At 39.1% G+C, this 12,747-nt stretch overlaps 1 protein-coding gene and 1 long non-coding RNA gene across 3 annotated transcripts in view; one reads left to right on the top strand and one right to left on the bottom strand.

Annotated features, from left to right (window-relative positions):
• LOC141099122 (uncharacterized) overlaps positions 1-12,747 on the bottom strand; it is a 117,808-nt gene that overhangs the window by 72,781 nt on the left and 32,280 nt on the right. The gene's annotated exons all lie outside the window — the stretch shown is intronic.
• SLC26A9 (solute carrier family 26 member 9) overlaps positions 1-12,747 on the top strand; it is a 147,596-nt gene that overhangs the window by 116,013 nt on the left and 18,836 nt on the right. For both annotated transcript variants that reach the window (XM_073587235.1, XM_073587234.1), the window contains exons 13-16: positions 3,109-3,215; positions 4,101-4,170; positions 6,909-7,001; positions 11,545-11,652. In XM_073587235.1, coding sequence (XP_073443336.1) covers positions 3,109-3,215; positions 4,101-4,170; positions 6,909-7,001; positions 11,545-11,652 — 378 coding nt within the window. The remainder of the gene's footprint in view (positions 1-3,108; positions 3,216-4,100; positions 4,171-6,908; positions 7,002-11,544; positions 11,653-12,747) is intronic.

Raw genomic sequence — 12,747 nt, 5'->3', positions numbered from 1 at the left:
AAAGTGCATACAATTATTTATTAAAAAAATAATTGTATTAAATAGTAGAACAACATGTATAAGCTTCCAACAAAAACAGATATAAGGACAAATTGGTGGGTAACCTGATGAGGGAGCCCCCAATAGTAAAAAGGCACGAATCACCTGACAAAGCATTTGTGAAACACGTCGGGAGTTTGATAGGTGACTTTCTGATTATTATATGCATTTTTTGTACTTTATGTGATGTAATGTTTGGCAATTATTTTTTTTGGCGCTCCAATCTGAATTACTGTATGGGTATGTATATGTAATACCATTTTCTTATAAATTATTTGTATAATTATACACCTATACAAGTATGCTTTCTGTGCTATTTTGTACAGTGATTGGTGTGTTTTTGAGACTCCCTCATCAACTCACCCACACCAATTTCTCCTTGTGTCTGTTTTGTTGGAAACTTAAACGTATTGTTTTAGTACGTACGTTAGTCCACAAATTTTTTCTCATAGTGGCCTTAAGTCTTCATCCTCCAGCTAAAGTGATCTCTCAATCAGTAATTTTATTTTTACAGAGATTAAAGATAAATTGTTACTGTCTAATGTTTGTTAGGTATACTCGTATGTATACTTGTAAAAAACATGGAGATTTTTTTAAAGTTTTCTGAAATCACAGAAAATCACTGCAAAAAAAATTGATCGCAGTTTTTATTTGTGAACCCAACCCAAATAACTACCATACATGATATTATCAATACCATTAGGATCTTTCTTTCTTCACTGTAGCTTGTTTGAAAGTACATAAATTCTTATGAAAAAGGTTCAATTCTGGGATCTCATGAAATGCTACGTTCCAAGCCGAAAAGAATTACACAGTCATTATTTATTGTAGGCAGCTTCTTGGTAAATTATGTAAAGGTCATATGATTTCAATGGTGTCTGGAGAACAACCTGGATCTCAGCTCGGTCTCTTATCAGTTTAACTTCAGATTTCAAATAGGTCAAATAAATAATGAAAAGTATTTCATGAGTGGTAAGGTAAAAAGTCCTGGAGATTTGTAACCATAAGAGCATAGCTGTATAAACAACTAGCTCGCTAACAACTGTATACTCATTTATATATGTGTGTGTGTGAGTATGTGCGTTTTTCTTCGGTGAACTTTCCATGAAAATCACATTTAAGCAAAATTATATGTAATTATATACACTCACTGGCCACTTTATTAGGTACACCTGTCCAACTGTGTGTTAAGACTTAATTTCTAATCAGCCAATCACATGGCGGCAACTCAGTGCATTTAGGCATGTAGACATGGTCAAGACAATCTCCTGCAGTTCAAACCGAGCATCAGTATGGGGAAGAAAGGTGATTTGAGTGCCTTTGAACGTGGCATGATTGTTGGTGCCAGAAGGGCTGGTCTGAGAATTTCAGAAACTGCTGATCTACTGGGATTTTCACGCACAACCATCTCTAGGGTTTACAGAGAATGGTCCGAAAAAGAAAAAAAATCCAGTGAGCGGCAGTTCTGTGGCCGGAAATGCCATGTTGATGCCAGAGGTCAGAGGAGAATGGGCAGACTGGTTCGAGCTGATAGAAAGGCAACAGTGACTCAAATTGCCACCCGTTACAACCAAGGTAGGCAGAAGAGCATCTCTGAACGCACAGTGCGTCGAACTTTGAGGCAGATGGGCTACAGCAGCAGAAGACCACACTGGGTACCACTCCTCTCAGCTAAGAACAGGAAACTGAGGCTACAATTTGCACAAGCTCATCGAAATTGGACAGTAGAAGATTGGAAAAACGTTGCCTGGTCTGATGAGTCTCGATTTCTGCTGCGACATTCGGATGGTAGGGTCAGAATTTGGCGTAAACAACATGAAAGCATGGATCCATCCTGCCTTGTATCAACGGTTCAGGCTGGTGGTGGTGGTGTCATGGTGTGGGGAATTTTTTCTGGGCACTCTTTGGGCCCCTTGGTACCAATTGAGCATTGTTGCAACGCCACAGCCTACCTGAGTATTGTTGCTGACCATGTCCATCCCTTTATGACCACAATGTACCCAACATCTGATGGCTACTTTCAGCAGGATAATGCGCCATGTCATAAAGCTCGAATCATCTCAGATTGGTTTCTTGAACATGACAATGAGTTTACTGTACTCAAATGGCCTCCTCAGTCACCAGATCTCAATCCAATAGAGCATCTTTGGGATGTGGTGGAACGGGAGATTCGCATCAGGGATGTGCAGCCGACAAATCTGCGCCAACTGTGTGATGCCATCATGTCAATATGGTCCAAAATCTCTGAGGAATGCTTCCAGCACCTTGTTGAATCTCTGCCACGAAGAATTGAGGCAGTTCTGAAGGCAAAAGGGGGTCCAACCCCTTACTAGCATGGTGTACCTAATAAAGTGGCCAGTGAGTGTATAGTAAGCATTACAACTATCACATGAATAAGGCTAGGGGTACACAGCGACTTTGGCCTAGCCTGCCGTCGCGCAGTACAAGAGTCTAATGCAGCCACATAGGGAGCGCCATTATTTTTCTACATTGAGTGGAGTATTTAGCCTGGATATCATGGATTATATGGATATCATGGATTTCAGAGGAGAAATCTTCCATAAGACATGAAAACTTTTTTTACATTGATTTGGCAAGGAAGGTTTTATGTTTATTTTATTTTAGAACAGTGTTTGCTGCCTTTCAGAATCATGCACCTGAGCAATAGAATCCTACTCATCCATGAGGACCAATGTTTGAAGTCATCAGTCGAACACATTGGCCATCATTATTTTATTATTTTTATTATTGGAGTTGGATATTTTATATACTTTGTTGGAAGCTTATACTGTGGAAATGTATAAATTCAATTTATACTCAGGTCATGATTGACATATTGGAGCTAATGTTTGAACAATCTGCCGAACTAACAATACCAATAACTATTACTGTAGTAAAAAATGTCTACGAGTTACCAGAAGTCATCAGTATCTCAAGTTATTATTCTTTAACAATAACCCTATGAAAAATAACTATATCATTCAGTTATCATTCAGTCTGGAATCTCACTGTATAAAGTGATGACTAATATTAATTCTTTTGAATCCTGTTTCGTCCATATATTTATAGTGTGTCTGGGTTGTGAGTTTCCTCTCCACCTTCATCCTTGGTCTTCCATATGGAGTTGCTGTCGGTGTAGGATTTTCCATCTTGGTTGTCATCTTTAACACACAATTGTAAGTTGTATCTTCTTTATAGTGCCACATTATAAAATGATAATGGCAGGCGGCAACATGGTGGCACAGGAATAGAACCCTAAATAGTTTTCCTTTATAAACCCAAGATTATATGTAAGGGTCTAAAATGGAACCATGAGAATCCATATCAAAAGCAATACAAATTTATCATGTAATACCAATGCACCTTCTAGTCTTTCATCATCAACAGAAAACTAACTATAACCCTTCCCCATTGTGCTGTCAGAAATACTGTAAATATGGAGATAGATAGATAGATAGATAGATAGATAGATAGATAGTAAAGTACTGGATGGGAGATATGTGTCACTTCGCTTAATGGCGTCAGTGATTTAAAGCCAGAGTATTTTCCTCCAGCATTCTAAAATGTTGTGAGGCTTAAACTAAAGTTGCATAAATTGGCTGGTTTTATGTGGACATTCATAGAGCGGGTGGGAGAATGTCCACCTTATCTTTACCTGCAGAGCCTGACAGGACCTGTTTGATGTCACAATCATGTGATCAGTCAAATGATGGAGGAGTCACATGGTCCAGGGTTTAAGTAGCTGGCTTTCAAGGGCAGGAGTGTGTTGTGTCTGGAGAGAGGATTCTCCAATGGTTGTGTATCCTGAGGAAGAAGGACTGTACCTAGAGTTACCGTTTTGTTTTACTTAACTGTTTTGACCGTGTTCATTTTGTGCTTAACTCTTGGTTTATGCAATACTAAATAAGCCAAGTGCATCTTTCAAGTCACAGAGTTCCCGTGTCTACCTCCGTGTGCAGCTGAGTGAGCCAAGATAGATAGATAGATAGATGCTATATAAAAGATTTATATATCAGCTACTGTCAGAGACATCAATTTTTGTTCCCCTTCTCCCATGTTAGTCGAAATGGTTCAGCACTTGGTCAGGTGGCCTCTACTGATGTATATAAGAACCCAAAAGTCTACAGTAAGGTAAGAGATTTACTGAATACTTTTCTTCTGTGCTTTGTATTAACAATAGAAAGCTACAACTTCTAACAAATCACTCCAAAACAACTCAAATGCCTCTTTCAGACCTTTGCTATCCATGTGCACAATGGACCATCATACACAGACATCACATAGATCCATGTGCTGTCCATTTTTCACTTACTGGTCATTAGTAGAAGCTTGGGGAACCTCCATTATTTTATTTTTTTCATATAAGAAAAATGGATGACTCACGAATAGTTAATATTTTATATACTGACGAACAACAGATAAAAAAAATTCAGCATACTGATAAAAAATGTTAGATTTTTTGCATATGTGAAAAGAATTACTGAAGTGTGAATAAGGCCTTATATCTTTTTTCCTTATCTGCAAATAAAAACTTAAGGGAAGTAACCCAATCTTCTAGCAATCAGTCAATGAAAATTAACCAGCACATTGATGCAATTCGGATGGGTCACTCATCGCCTCATTCACACCTGAGAAAAAACGACCAGTGTTTGGTCAACGCGTTCTTTTTTATCATCCATGTTTCATCAGTTTTTCTTATATGCAAAAAATATTGATCGTGGTTTCTAAATCCTCTCCTAGCATTTGATGGTAAAAAATTGACTACTTTTTCCACAGACCATTAAGGTTTGTTTACATGGACCATTTGGTGGCATGATATTAATTGCCGACTGGTAAAGTTTTATAGATCTGTGATCATTTAAATCTATTTACACACAAGATCATAGTAAACCATGCGTACAGAGAGATCGCTAGTAAAAGCTTTGCGCGCGTAGGCTACAATGATTCTCAGCAGCGCCAGTCCTGTTTACACAGGACAATGCACTGCTGAGAACAATGACCGTTTGTGCTGCTTGAAAGGTCATTTCACCAGATGAACGAGCATTTTGCTTATTTATTGGTTGATACCACGACAAGATAATCAGGAAATGAGCATTTTTAACAACCCTCATTTACGATTATTTTGCAGTGTAAATGGAGCTTTGGACTTGAATAAGTAAGGCTGGCTTCACATTTGTGTTGAGCAGGGCTGCAGATGGCAGCCTACTTCCTCCTTTCTTCCGCCCTGAAGCTCCACCTACTTCTGTAGGCGTCTTGAGTTTCCCTGCATACTTATCTTTGACATTGGGTACGCAGGGACATGAGTTGTATGCTGATGCGTCCGCATGTGGCAATTTGACGTGTGCAGCGACTGCACGGAAATGCAAAATTTTGCGTTTTTGCGCGGTCGCCGCACACGTCAAATCGCCGCATGCAGATGCATCCACGTTCAATGCATACAGAAGTAGGCGGAGCTTGAGGGAGGAAGAAAGGAGGAAGTAGGCAGCCATCCGCAGCTCTCCTGAACACAAATGTGAAGCCAGCCTAAGAGAGCTCCTAAGTTTCAAAATAAATACATTTTTCGCGGAGTCTCAATCAGACATCAGTGATTAATCTTGTAAGCAAAATTGGTCTGAGTTTCATCAGTGTTTTTGATCAGAGTGCCATCAGAGTTTACGTTCAGAGTTGTGTTAAAGTTTTTGACTGAAATAAAAAAGTGATGAAGGTTTCTCAACCTTCTTATATCTAACGGTCCACGAAAAATGGACAGCACACAGATGGCGTACTGTCCGTTTTTTTCTCAGACCTATAGACTTGCATTAGTGAGATTGACCTGAAAATAAGTCGAACTTCTCTCTGAGATTACGTGTGAACCACTCGGTTTCCAAGAACGTACGGACACGTGAACAGCTCCATAGCATATAATTTGTAAACGTTCTAACCGTGAAAACCTCAGAAGAACTCGTACGTCCAAATCTGACATCTGAATGAGCTCTAATAGAATTTATTCATGAGCCCATATATCAGACCAAAGTAAGAAATGTCTCCATAATACAGGGTGTGCCATTTATATGGATCCACCTAAATAAAGTGGGAATGGTTGGTGACCCAGATTAGCACGCTGAATTTGCAGAATGGGCAAAGAAAAAATTGGAACAGGACTCTCAGTTTACACAGAACATTATGCTCAGTGATGAGGCAAACTTTTTTGGGTGGGCCATTTATATGGATACACCTAAATAAAATGAGAATGGGGCAGATTTCTTGCGTAGGGTGTCTTGCATTGAAATCTGCTGCAATGACCTGGGTACTGCATTCGCCAGACCTCAACACAATTTCTCTCCGCTCCTCACATGTTAACCTCTGCGACATGTCAATGGCTGTAAACAAAGAGAAACTTGTAAATAACTCTTGAAAGAATAAAGTTACGTTAAAACCAAGCACACCATTATTTTTCTTGTGAAATTCTCAATAAGTTTGATGTGTCACATGACCCTCTCCCCAATGAAAAAAATAAAGTTGGATCCAAAATGGCCAACTTCAAAATGGCCGCAATGGTCACTACCCATCTTGAAAAGTTTTCCCCCTCCCATATACTAATATGCCACAAACAGGAAGTTGATATCACCAGCCATTCCCATTTTATTTAGGTGTATCCATATAAATGGCCCACCTTGTATATGAGGACCATCAGAAAAAATAGTGAATATGAATAGCCCCATAGAATATAAGATGTCAATGTGCTGCCTGGGAAAAACTGATGTGTGAATGCTCCCAAAATTAAGCTAATTACAGAGATAAACTAATTTGCTCCCTTACAAATATGATACTAATAAACGGAGGTTTTCACATGCAGTAAATACTTACTTCTATTGTTTTCTCGGCTCCAGGTTCAAGCTATTGATGGGATCAAGATTGTCAATTACTGCTCTCCACTATATTTTGCCAATTCTGAGATATTCAGACAAAAGGTTATTAAGAAGGTAAAAAAAAGAAATGTGTTTTTTTTAACACATATGTATTTTCAATTGTGATGTATTGTGATCTACAGGGCCCCAATATACTATCGGTAATAGGGCTCCCACGTACCAAGTTCCATTAATAATAAGGTTGTTCTTATGTGGCAGAGGTGCTTTCGAGCTCATCAGGCTCCAAAGCTCAGGTGTAAATGCTAAATCTGCTTCCCCTACAGTATGGCACTGCTCTCCAGCTTTGCAATGATAATCTAATTTTCTGAAAATACCAGATTTATTTATTTTTTTATTGCCCAAGCACTGTGGCAAAAATATTCACACTATGTGTATAATGTGGCGTGACATTGGTTGATAAGTGGATACTGAAAAATACATCAATCAATCTTTGGAAATACACCTTATCAGGGTACTGTGTGTGCGCAAAATACAAAGAAAGCCTTTGACAATAATATCATTGGATTTTATGTGAAAAAGCGCAGACTGCTTTCCTTAATGTCAATAGCATTTGTATCGGAAAAGTCTGCTTTTCATAAATGCTTTGATAAAGTTTACATTCCATTATTATCTATACATGAAATCTGTTGAAACTACTGTAATACAAATGACATTTAAAGGACAACTCCACTTTTCGTTTAAGGGAATATCCTATTAGGACATATTTACATATGGACATTGTTGACATAGTCCCTCATTTCAGGAACGCCATTTATGAGTCAGAGTAGACAGTTGCTCGAAAGAAAGAAAAACATTTCTACTGGTGATAAGAACTTATCACTGGGGTCATTTCATGTCTAAAGGGCCCGTCACACTAAGCGATATCGCTAGCAATATCGCTATAACGTCACTGGTTTTTTGACGTTATTGCTAGCGATATCACTATGTGTGATACTTACCTCCGACCGCTGGTTATCACTGATCGCGCGAGAACGGCCTGGGCCGTTTCTTGTCATCAGCTTCCTGCTGGGCTTCCTGCTGTGGCGACGAGCGATGCGAGGACGTCTTCATCGCCTCGTCTGACAGGTAAGTAGTGACCGCCGACCGCTGCTATGTCACTGGTGAGATCTGTCTGTTTGGCAGCTTACTAGCGAACACTTAGCGATGCACCAGCGATCCTGACCGGGTCATATCGTTGTCGGGATCGCTGGTGCATCGCTAAGTGTGACAGTACCTTAAGAAAGGTTTTAATTTTAAGGCATACAAGTGCTTCTCACTAAATTAGAATATCATCAAAAAGTTAATTTATTTCAGTTCTTCAATACAAAAAGTTAAATTCATATTATAAAAAGTCATTACAGGTAGAGTGATCTATTTCAAGTGTTTATTTCTGTTAATGTTGATGATTATGGCTTACAGACAATGAAAACCCAAAAGTCATTATTTCAGTAAATTTGAAAACTTTATAACACCAGCTTGAAAAATGATTTTAAAATCCAAAATGTTAACCTACTGAAATGTATGTTCAGTAAATGCACTCAATACTCAATACTTGGATGAGGCTCCTTTTGCATCAATTACTACATCAATGTGGCGTGGCATGGAGGTGATCAGCCTGTGGCACTGCTGAGGTGTTATGGAAGCCTAGGTTGCTTTGATAGGGTTAAGTTCAGGTGAGTTTGCTTGGCAATCTAGCACAGTGATACTGCTGTTGTTTTTAAGCCAGGTATTGGTACTTTTGGCAGTGTGTAAAAAAAAAAAGCTTGTCGGCAGAGGAAAGCATGAAGTACTCTACAATTTCGTGGAAGACAGCTGCGCTGACTTTGATCCTGATAAAACACAGTGGACCTACACCAGCAGATGACATGGCTCCCCAAACCATCACTGACTGTGGAAATTTCACACTAGACCTCAAGCAGCTTGAACACAACACCTTGGACCACTGAGCAACAGTCCAGTTCTTTTTCTCCTTGGCCAAGGTAAGACACAAGGAATGCGACACTTGTAGCTCATGCCCTGGATACATCTGAGTGTGGTGGCTCTTGATGCAGTGACTCCAGCAGCAGTCTACTGTGTGTGAATCTCCCCCAAATTTTTGAATGCTTTTTTCTTAGCAATCCTTTCCAGGCTGCGGTTATCCCTGTTACTTGTGCACGTTTTTCTACAACACTTTTTACTTCCACTCAACTTTCCAATAATATGCTTGGATATAGCACTCTGTGAGCAGCCAGCTTCTTTAGCAATGACCTTTTGTGGATTACCATACTTGTGGAGTATGTCAGTGACTGCCTTCTGGACATCTGTCAAGTCAGCAGTCTTCCCCATGATTGTGGAGCCTACTGAAACAGACTAAGGGACCTTTTCAGATCCAAGGAAGCCTTTGCATGTGTTTTTTATTAATTATTCTAATTTAATGAGATAATGACTTTTGGTTTTTCATTGGCTAATAGCCATAATCATCAATATTAACAGAAATAAACATTTGAAAAATATCACTGTTTATAATGACTCTATATAATACATGAGGTTCACTTTTTGTATTTTTAGAATTGAAATAAATTAACTTTTTGATAATATCCTAATTTAGTGAGAAGCACTTGTATATTCTCATGATAGAGAATCCTTTTCAGAATGCAGCTGAACTGATGGCCTTTTGCTGGAGGACGCAGCAGCCATCCCAACATTACCTCTACAGTGTTAGCAGCAGGCAAAAGCTATCATGGTTACTAGAAACGGGAAGATCGATTCATAGAACTCGAGTCCACCGGTCAGGTCAGTAATCTGTGACTGGTAGACTAGAGACCTGTGAATCTCCTTACCAACTGGTATTCCATGCTCTTCTTTTGATTAGTCAGGCTGGCACGACATCGGATGTGAGTCATGCTGCAATTATGCAGTTATGATGTAACATCAGGCCGGCTAATCAAAAGAATTGCTGATAGGTAAGACGAAAAGAGCTTCTGGTCTAGCGTTAACAGATTACTGACCTGACCAGGGGACTGGAGCCCTATGAATCGATCTTCCCATCTCTAATGGCTACCATTCAGTTTATAAAGGGGGTGTACCAAGAAAAGGACCCCTTTCAATATCATCCATATGCATTAACAGTAAACAGCTCTATTACTGTAGCTTTCTGTAATTTCATTCAGGAGATAGTAAAGTACTTGAAAGTCCTATCACACATTGACAATGGGATTAACAGAAGAGAGCATAATATATTTATGTTGTAGATGGGGATCTTAAAGGAGCCTGACACCTTGAAAATGCAGTCCAATCTGTAGACAGCATGTTATAGAGCAGAAGGGGCTGAGTAAACTGGTATATAGTTTGGTGAGAAAAGATTCAGTATAACTTGTGTTTTCATAATTTAATCCTCTACTCTCTGTTGGATTTTTGGCCATGTGGGCGGTCCTATCAGTGACTGACAACTATATCTGTCTGCACACTTACTGTCACAGGCCACGACAGAAAGGAGCCAGAAGACCGCAGCGTCACATTTCTCCTACTCCTGCACTGATTAGAAGCACATCACCTTCTTATTAAATAGTGTAAATTTCTTTTGGCAGTTCAGAGGTTAATCTACTCTGTTGAGAGCTCATGGAAGCTTTTCTGCATTAAGTCTCTCAGCTGTACACTGTTAGCCACTCCCATCTACTATATAATCTGGGTCCTAGCTAGCACTCATTGTCAGAGTAACTTATGCTGCATGGCTAGGAGGTTGTTAGTGGTTATTGTTGGAGAAGGCGTTTGGTGGATTTATCTTTGACTGTTGCTAGTTTTTGAGTGTGTGATAATTCCCTTTCTTCTCCTATTTTGGTTTAAACCAATCCTCCACTTCCTGATGCATTCCTCTATTACATGTGTTAGTTTATTTGTATGTTTGATATTTTTCGCTAGTCTTGTTCATTCTATCTTGCTAGTCTGGTTGGTGTATTTCAGTATACTACTACTCCCCTCTTCCTTGTGTAGGGGAAGGATACAGACTGAGAGTGGATTCAGGAGCTAAGGCAAGGTACGAGGCCCCAGTGTTTTCACCATCAGAAGTAATCCGGGGAACAGGGCAAGCTAGAGCACTCCCTAACATTGGGACAGGGAAGGAACCCCTGGTTCCGGGACACTGGACAACAGAGTCGTGACACATATAAACCAAAGCTGTCAATCACTAATTGGACTGCCCTCTGAACTAAAAATCCAAGAAAAAGCAGAGGATTAAACGATTAAAACACAAGTTATACTAAATCTTTTCTTACAAAACCATATATCAATCTGCTCAGCTCCCCCTGCTCTATAGCATGATGCCTGCAGTTTAGAATGCATTTTCATGCCGACAGGTTCCCTTTAAATATCCAGATAAAATTGTAGTATTTCCACTACTTTTGTCTTGAATTTTGAACATTTTAACAGTTTAAATATACATGTTAAGGCAAGTGAAAACTGTCTCATGGCCACAGGAAATCATTGAATTCTCCTCAAATTGTCTATTTTACGCTTATAGGAGAATGTTAATTTGGATTATACAGTATGTTACTACTATACAATTAAACTATATTTTATTAGTATTCTATATATTTTATAGCATGCTCAAACATATTTAGATATGAACTTCTTTACCTGCTAGACTGGATTGGATCCTTGCAAAGTCTATCTGGAAAAAAAGAAATACCTGAAGAAGCATGAAGCTAAAGAACATAAAAGGCAAAGGGGGTCTGTGTTCATGAAAAGCAAGGCAAGTCTGAAGCATGTGATAAACATAAAGTAGTGCCTGGTTCGGCTTCTCATCCAATATCATGTGGCAAGGCCTTTTAAAGGATTGTACTTGAATTTTACGATTGATACCTCCAAAAGGTACCAGTAAGGCTCTACTCGTCTTATTCTCTGAAGAGGTTATATATCATTTTTAAAAAAATGATCAAGTAATAGTGTGAAAATCATCTTGCATGTTAGACATCATGAGGTTTATTGCTCATGACCGCTTTTGTTTGTGAATATATTATTTAAAAAACATAAAAATGAAAGGAAAATCAAGATTTATTTTACCAAAATAGGTTGATATTTCCAAACTAATTAGTTTCATAATACGCCAATATAAGGGTAAGAGCTCTATTTTTCTGACATATGAAAGTTATACGATACAAACATAGCTGCCGGCAGACACCATTAGGAGGAGCTTCAAAACTGATTAAATATTTATTTTTGAGCTCAGTAATAAACCCGTCCTTATTCATCTCTACCAGTGCTGATTACAGGCACTAAACTTAGGACCTCTGTTGGATTTAAAAATGCACAAAAAGTTACACTGTAATATATATACAGTAGATTTAAAGGAAACCTGTGCAGACTCTTTTACTACTGAATTTAGTTGTTTGTTGGTGCACTCACACCCCACCCCAAACACCTTCAGGCTAATTTACAAATGACTTTAAAGCTTAACTTTTCAGTACTTGTTGTGGAGACATGAGGGGTAGTGGGTGCTCTTGTCCACTGGCCTCACTGTCTTTAGAAAGACTTCATGGGTCCTCCCACTGACAGAACACTACTCAGATAACACAAAGTGAATGTACCACACTCCGTTAAGACTTTATTGGGTCACTATCAGTCAACAGCATATATTACATTCCCAGCAAGGATACAAGATACTGCAAGAGACAGAGTCTCACCCTCCCACTGTCTCACCAGGGATTAGAATCTCTATGGCTTCGAGGCATCCAGGGCCAAATACCCCAATTAGCAACACCCCGCTTTTGGTAACACCCACTGAGAGAAGGTAGAGGCAAGCTTTAGAAGCTGACCAAGAACATAGAGGTATGTGGCCAGGTGAACG

The sequence above is a fragment of the Dendrobates tinctorius genome, unplaced genomic scaffold, assembly GCF_039654945.1.
Source record: "Dendrobates tinctorius isolate UK_male_01 unplaced genomic scaffold, ASM3965494v1 ptg000098l, whole genome shotgun sequence".
Taxonomy (NCBI): Eukaryota; Metazoa; Chordata; class Amphibia; order Anura; family Dendrobatidae; genus Dendrobates; species Dendrobates tinctorius.
The sequence above is the reverse complement of the archived record's forward strand: the minus strand, read 5'-3'. Positions and strand labels throughout refer to the sequence as shown.